At 42.5% G+C, this 8,543-nt stretch overlaps 1 protein-coding gene across 1 annotated transcript in view; it reads left to right on the top strand.

Annotated features, from left to right (window-relative positions):
- The first annotated feature begins 1,616 nt into the window (after positions 1–1,616).
- LOC120024380 (pleckstrin homology domain-containing family G member 1-like) overlaps positions 1,617–8,543 on the top strand; it is a 102,212-nt gene continuing 95,285 nt past the window's right edge. The window contains exon 1 of the mRNA XM_038968610.1: positions 1,617–2,071. Within this exon, the coding sequence (XP_038824538.1) occupies positions 2,062–2,071 (10 nt within the window). The 5' untranslated portion in view covers positions 1,617–2,061. The remainder of the gene's footprint in view (positions 2,072–8,543) is intronic.

Here is an 8,543-nt window from a genome sequence, read left to right as displayed (position 1 = left end):
TGCGCTACATTTTTAAAGTTGATAGACAACTTTAGCAGTGTTCCAAACTCCAGTCATGTAATGGATATCTTTTCACCCTTGTCTGTGGTGGTCTGCGAATCCACAACCTTCTGGCTACTTTGCCATGTAATGCTAACAAAATGAAGAACAGTTTCTAAATCTGCATATCTTGGTGGCATCACAAAGCCTCTATGTTGTTAGTCTAATTAAAAAACATATGTTGAAATTATTTATACCTTCTCGAATTTGATTGTGCTGCGGCCGCTGGTTCAAGTTTCAGCACCACAGTGTAACTTACTCGAATCTGGCTTATTGTGAGGTCAATAACAGAACATAAACTGTAGGCTAGTCCACGCGCAAGATTTTTGGGACTAGGCCTAATCAAAAATAATTTTCTGAAGAAACCTTTGACTCTCTTCCTAACCTGCCACCATAGCCTTACACAGCACAACCATCGGGTTTTGATCAGAAAAAGCAGAGCAGGGTTGGAATATCCATTGCAGTGTGTAATGCAGCCTAGTTTTATTGACACCATCCCAGTAACTTTCTTAGAAATATCATTTTGCTCTGTGCTTCTACCGAGCATGCACTTCGTAGCCTATAGCCTATGGATCATTTTGATTGAAACCACACTAACTAGTCTATAGGCACAATTGATATTGAGCACTAAGCGGAGAATCAGAGACGAGGGGCGGCATGGAGCACACATTGACAAATAGCCTAATAAGCAACTACTTCTAAAACACTGAGAAATATTGACATTTTATCATTTACAAATTACTTTACCCTCCCCTGGACTAGATTTAAAAAAACACTCAACCCTCTCGTTGACTGAAATTGAAAAAGCATGACCCTCCCCCATTTCCCCCCCATTTTTTTGATCCATCCATCCCTAAGGCTGTCAGATAGGATAGTAGGGGTTTGTCCTCCAATTAACTGGCCGGAGTTGGAAGCAGGAGAGCTGGTCAGTGGTGTTATGTATTTGCTTAGCATGGGGTGCTCATTATGTGGCATGGGGAGAGGGCAGTCAGGGTTTGGGGTTAAGGGGAGAGGGCAGAGGCCTTCATGGGTCAATGGGTCCCCTCAGTGCTAGAGAAGGGTTGTGCTGCTGGAGATAGACCTTTTACTGCAGGCTGCCTAGGACCTGTTGGGGTGGGGTGGAGGGCACTAGTTGGATAGTTCGCAGTTTGAGGGTTCACTAGCGTTGTATGGTAGCCTACTGAACAGTAAGCTGCACTGTTCTGTGAACCTATTGACTAACCGCAGGGATTCAATGCCTGTGCTGTCACACACACAAACACACCCATACATAGTGTATTTTTTCTTCATGCGGAATACAGAGACCTCCCGAGAGTTTGAAAAGAACGACCGACTTAAAAAAAACGGGAGGAGGAAGATAAAAGGAGAGAGAAGAGAGGACATGGGGAGAGAGGGCACTTAATGTGGAAATCAACTCCTTGTAATTTGCTGTGGGAGAGAGGGGGAGGAGTCGGGTGGAGGGGAAAGCCCAGGGGGGAGGGAACAGGGGAGAGCAGAGGTCATTCAGTCTGACGCACACAGAGACATACACACATACACTGAGTGGACATGCTACCACCAGAGAGAGAGGGAGAGAGTGAGCCTGTCTGAAAGAGGGAGACAGAGAGCCCAGTGAGAGACAGCTTCAGCAAGCCAGCAAAGAAGGGAAAGAGAGAGCAAGCTATAGAGAAACAATCTGAGAGAAATAAAGTATAGAAAGAGGGTTCAACAGCTGCTGCACCAGTGAGAAGCCTGAGTGTGTGTGTTAGGTGCCAGAGTGAGTGCGTGTTTATGAGTGTGTGTTCGGAGCAGCGGATGGCATGCTTGCTCCCTGAAGAAGGAAATGTATCCGACTGACTGAGAGAATGTGAGGAAGTGTGGGGGAATTCTGCATGCTGCGGGAAGGGAATACTGCGATTGGAATACTCTGCTCCTGGTGGATATGCAAACTTTCCTGGACTGTTGTTTTCTTTTCGAACCATTTACCCCTCTTCAGGGGTTTAAACTCATCTGTTCTTTTTGCTGAAGGAAAGTCAAGCCATTATGCCAACTGGTAAGTTGGATTTATTTATGTTATTTTGCTGTAGACTCTTTTATGTCCAATGCTATTTGGGGCCTCCTTCCATCTGTCAAAGGTTTTACATTGTCAGTTGGTTTTGTACAGTAAAGAACGCATAGATCAAGTTTTTTCTCAAGCGTCTGATCCGCAGTCAAAGGTGCATCAGAGTTTAGATTTCTTTATCTTTCATATCATGTTGTGTCTGTGTGGTAAACTAGGGTCCTTTTAATCACTGTCCTAGTCCTAAACTCTTTGAAGGTGAATGCCTTGATGGTGTGTCTGGTAGGAATGAATGTGTTTTTATTCATATACACATAAGAGCTGGCTCTGTTTTAGTAAAATATGTCATTCTTGCATCTGGAAAAGGTCATTTGAATGAAACTTGTTGTGTACTTTTATTGTCCTTATTGGTTTGTTAGTTGTCCTGTATCTAGCACCATTGTTGTCCGTTGTGTGTGTGTGTTTGCTTCGTTGTGTGCTGGCGGGATATCTTCTCCCTGCCTACAATGTTGTGTGAAGTGTGTGTGACCTCTTTATCGTTGTTCTCTCTCCTGTGCTGTTGTATGAACAGTGGTTTATAGTTGCTTTCCCGCAGAGTCAGTTGAATGGAACATGTTTGCTTTCTTGCAGGGATGTTGGTTCTTGCTAATTAGGAGTGATATAGATCATCCTTAGTTCCTCTCCTGTAACTTTTCCCCCACAGACGTTGTTCATATGTAGAGCGTATTCTCACTGACTGAGAGGTAGAGATATACACTGAGTATACAAAACATTAAGGACATGCTCTTTCCATGACATACAATGACCAGGTGAATCCATGGGAAAGCTTTGATCCCTTGTTAATGTCACTTGTTAAATCCACTTCAATCAGTGTAGATGAAGGGGAGGAGACAGGTTAAATAATTATTTGTAAGCCTTGAGACAATTGAGACAGATTGACAAAAGATTTAAGTGCCTTTGAACGAGGTATGTTCGTAGGTGCTAGGCGCACCGGTTTGTGTTAAGAACTGCAATGATGCTGGGTTTTTCAAGTGTGTATCAAGAATGGTTCACGACCCAAAGGACATCCAGCCAACTTGACACAACTTTGGGAAGCATTGGAGTCAACATAGGCTAGCATCCCTGTGGAACACTTTTGACACCTTGTAGAGTCCACGCCCCGATGAAGCCAAGATCAATGAAATAAAGAATAATGGAAAAAAACTTGAGTACTTTTAAATGAAATTATGGGCAGAAAGACAAATTCAACTCCATCTTTCATCAAATCAGATGGCTTATTCATGACAAAACTATTTGATGTTGCCAATTATTTTTATGATTATTTAATTGGCAAAGTGGGCAAACTTAGGCAGAAAATGCCCACAACGAACAGTAAGCAATTGTATTCATGCATAAAAAAAATTATAATGAAAGAAAAGCAATGCTAGTTTGAATTTTGTAAAGCTAGTGTGGGAGAAGTGGAAAAAGTAATGTTATCGATCAATAATGACAAACCTCCTGGCATTGACAACTTAGATGGAAAGCTACTGAGGATGGTAGCTGACTCTATAGCCACTCCTATCTGTCATATTTTTAATTTGAGCCTGGAGGAAAGTCTTTTTCCTCAGGCCTGGAGGGAAGCCAAAGTAATTCCGCTACCCAAGAGTGGTAAAGCTGCCTTTACTGGTTCTAACAGCAGACCTATAAGCTCGCTGCCAGCTCTTAGCAACCTGTTGGAAAAAAGTGTGTTTGACCAAATACAATGCTATTTCTCTGTAAACAAATTAACAACAGACTTTCAGCATGCTTATAGAGAAGGGAACTCAACATGTACTGAACTGACACATATGACTGATGATTGGTTGAAAGAAATTGATAATAATTAGATTGTGGGAGCTGTACTGTTAGATTTCAGTGTAGCCTTTGATATTATTGACCATAACCTGTTGTTGAAAAAATATATATGGTGTTATGGCTTTTCAACCTCTGCTATATCGTCGATTTAGAGCTATCTATCTAATAGAACTCAGAGGGTTTTCTTTAATGGAAGCTTCTCTAATGTCAAACATGTAAAGTGTGGTGTACCGCAGGGCAGCTCTCTAGGCCCTCTACTCTTTCTATTTTTACCAATGACCTGCCACTGGCAAAAAACAAAGCATGTGTGTCCATGTATGCTGGTGATTCAACCATATACGCATCAACAACCACAGCTAATGAAGTCACTGAAACCCTTAACAAAGAGTTGCAGTCTGTTTTGGAATGGGTGGCCAGTAATAAACTGGTCCTGAACATCTCTAAAACTACAGTGCCTTGCAAAAGTATTCATCCCCCTTGGGGTTTTTCCTATTTTGTTGCATTACAACCTGTAATTTAAACAGATTTGTATTTTGGATTTCATGTAATGGACATACACAAAATAGTCCAAATTGAAGTGAAATTTAAAAAATGACTTGTTTCAAAAACGTCTAAAAAATAAAAAACGGAAAAAGGTTGTGTGCGTATGTATTCACCCCCTTTGCTATGACACCCCTAAATAAGATCTGGTGCAACCAATTACCTTCAGAAGTCACATAATTAGTTAAATAAAGTCCACCTGTGTGCAATCTAAGTGTCACATGTTCTGTCACATGATCTCAGTATATATACACCTGTTCTTAAAGGCCCCAGAGTCTGCAACACCGCTAAGCAAGGGGCACCACCAAGCAAGCGGCACCATGAAGACCAAGGAGCTCTCCAAACAGGTCAGGGACAAAATTGTGGAGAAGTACAGATCAGGGTTGTGTTATAAAAAAATATCCGAACCTTTGAACATCCCACGGAGCACCATTAAATCCATTATAATTTTTTTTTAAGAATATGGCACCACAACAAACCTGCCAAGAGAGGGCCACCCAACAAAACTCACTGAACAGGCAAGGAGGGCATTAATCAGAGAGGCAACAAAGAGACCAAAGATAACCCTGAAGGAGCTGCAACTTCAGTTGTGCATGTTGTGTAAATCAAATGATACAAATCCCCCAAAAATCTATTTTAATTGCAGGTTGTAAGGCAACAAAATAGGAAAAATCCCAAGGGGGGTGAATACTTTCGCAAGTCACTGTAAGAGCATTGTATTTGGTACAAATCATTCCTTAAGTTCTAGACCTCAGCTGAATTTGGTAATGAATGGTGTGGCTGTTGAACAAGTTGAGGAGACTAAATTACTTTGCATTACCTTAGATTGTAAACTGTCATGGCCAAATAATATAGATCCAATGGTTGTAAAGATGGGGAGAGGTCTAGCCGTAATAAAGAGATGCTCTGCTTTTTTGACACAAAACTCCAAAAAGCAAGTTCTGCAGGCTCTAGTTTTGTCTAATCTTGATTATTGTCCAGTCGTGTCGTCCAGTGCTGCAAGGAAAGACCTAGTTAAGCTGCAGCTGGCCCAGAAAAAAGCGGCATGTTTCGCTCTCTTTGCTAAGAGTTGAGGAGAGACTGACTGCATCACTCCTTCTTTTTATAAGAAACATTAATGTGTTGAAAATCCCAAATTGTTTGCATAGTCAACTTACATGCAGCACTGACACACATACTTATGCCACCGGGGGACTTTTCACAGTCCCCAAATCCAAAACAAATTCAAGAAAGCGTACAGTATTATATAGAGCCCTTATTGCATGGAACTTCCTTCCATCTCATATTGCTCACATGAACAGCAAACCTGGTTTCAAAAAACAGATAAAGCAACACCTCACGGCACAACGCCTCTCCCCTATTTGACCTATACAGTTTTTGTGTATGCATTGATGTAAAGGCACACGTAGCCTACAATTTCTTTTTAATGTAGTTCTGTCCTTGAGCTGTTCTTGTATATTGATGTTCTCTATTATGTCCTTCTGTATTATGTTTCATATTTTGTGTGGACTACAGGAAAGGAAAGGTAGCTTTTGCAAAAGCTAATGGGGATCCTAATAAAATACCAACATTGAGGCTGTTCTGAAGTTTGTAGTCTGGTATATTTTCTGTGTAAAAGTGTCTGTGTGCTAAATTGACATGGAGTTATTTCCATGCAACGTTACTGTGTAGAGTTTATTTTTCACATGGGCCATGAATGAGCTATGCCTACTCTAAATTGTGTGATATTTAATGTCTCCCTCTGCACTCCTAATACCTCAGATAGCCGTTTGTTAGTTGGTGTGTGTCAGCAGATACTGAGTCGGTTGGTTGTTTGGTTTCCACTCCCTGCATGTCTGATTGAGTAGCTGTTTAGGGAGTGCCGAGATGCCATTCTGCAGCGCGTGACCAAAATTAGAGCCCTCGGGAGTGGCAGGAGGGGTAAGGAATGGGGGTGAGTGGGTGGTCATAATTACTATGTAGAGGCTCAGCGGACAATGCACCCCCCTCCTTCCACCACCCTACTCCAGCTTACTAAGACATCTGCCCCCATACTCAGCTAGCCCTGCTGGGGTGGGATGGGGATGGGGGAGGGAGCATGGGGAGGGTGGAGGGTGGGAGGGGGGCAGGTCAATTTGGGTGTAATCTTCCCCTCTCACCCTCAAAAGTTTTCATGTGTGTGTGTGTGTGTGTGTGTGTGTGGTGAGAGGTAAGGTGACTTAGGGAGGCTGTGGAAGGCGCAGGTTTGTGGGAGAGATACAGACATTCAAAATGGAAGAAGATTTGTAAGGGATAGTAGTGACAAGAGTGGTGTGTGTGTCTGAAGAAAGGGTGTGTGAGTATGTGTGGACTTTTTCCCACATTAGCAGTTGCCATACCAGGTGGTGATGCAACTGGTCAGGATGCCCTCGATGGTGCAGCTGTAGAACTTTTTGAGTATCTGGGGACCCATGCCATATCTTTTCAGTCTCCTGAGGGAGAAAAGGTGTGTCTCTTGCGCTTGCTCTCACTACCGATCTCCATCCTTCTCTCTATTTTGCTATCCACTCTCTCATCCACAAATGTTTTACTCAAATTACTCATTTCAACTCAATCGATCCCTCTCTCCATCCCGTTCTCATGGTGCTTTTGTTGACACCCTCTCTCTCACTGTAATTTCTATAATTTGTGCCGCCAGCAGTGTTGGCTGTTCTCCAGTTCTCCCAATGAGAGTGAATCCCTCTGCGTAGGTCTGTCTGTGGCTTGGCTGCCGGTATAGAGATATAATGAGTTTACCTTGTTGTCTCTGTGCCAAAGAACTAGTGAGGTGGTTTATGAACAGTATCAGTATCATCTCCAGTGTTCAAACATGCCTGGCTCTCTTCAGGTTGAAGTGCTGTTGTGCAGCATGTGTAGCTAATGCCAATGCATTAGCGTGGAATGTTTTTCTCCTTTTTTACAAGCTCTCTCTGACACACGTGCGCACTTCGTGCAGACACACACACACAAACACACATTCAAGTACGAATGCACACGCACACACACACACACACACACACACACACACACACACACACACACACACACACACACACACACACACACACACACACACACACACACACTCTCACTTTCTCTCTCTCTATCTAACATCGTTCTGTAATGTATGGCCCAGTCATGGCAGGTCTGTGTGTGTCTTGTGATCTTTGCTTTCTGGTATTCTCTCCCATCTTCTATCCTCTCCTCTTTCTCTATTCCCTCGGTTTCCTTTGGATTCATTGAGCTGCAGCGTGAAATCCTGAGTGACACTTTTAGGTGTTAAACCTCGGTAGAGATCCGCCCCGCATCTCTATCAGAGAGAGAGAGAGGCGGAGAGAGAGACCGGGAGGGAGGGGGACACTCGGAGGACAATATTTCAGAGCCAGAGAAGAGAGTTGATACAGACAGAACCCTATGTAGCCCAATATACAGTGTAGAGAAAAAGTATGTGAACCCTTTGGAAATACCTGGATTTATGCATAAATTGGTCATAAAATTTTATCTGATCTTCATCTAGGTCACAACAATAGACAAACACAGACTGCTTAAACTAATAACACACACAATTTTACATTTATGTCTTTATTGAACACCCCGTGTAAACATTCACAGTGCAGGGTGTAAAAAGTATGTGAACACATGGATTTAATAACTGGTTGACCCTCTTTTTTTTTTAAATTTCACCTTTATTTAACCAGGTAGGCTAGCAAACCAAAAGAGTTTGACACATACAACAACACAGAGTTACAAATGGAATAAACAAACACTCAGTAGAAAAAGTCTATATACAGCATGTACAAATGAGGTAGGATAAGGGAGGTAAGGCAATAAATAGGCCATGGTGGCGAAGTAATTACAATATAGCAATTAAACACTGGAATGGTAGATGCAGAAGATTGATGCAGTAGATGATGCAGAAGAATGTGCAAGTAGAGATACTGGGGAAGGAGCAAAATAAATACATAAATACAGTATGGGGGTGAGGTAGTTGGATGGGCTGTTTACAGATGGGCTATGTACAGGTGCAGTGATCTGTGAGCTGCTCTGACAGCTGGTGCTTAAAGCTAGTGAGGGAGATATGAGTCTCCAGCTTCAG

This window comes from Salvelinus namaycush, chromosome 29 (genome assembly GCF_016432855.1).
Source record: "Salvelinus namaycush isolate Seneca chromosome 29, SaNama_1.0, whole genome shotgun sequence".
NCBI lineage: Eukaryota > Metazoa > Chordata > Actinopteri > Salmoniformes > Salmonidae > Salvelinus > Salvelinus namaycush.
Note: the sequence above shows the minus strand (reverse complement) of the source record. Positions and strands in the feature narration are given on the sequence as shown.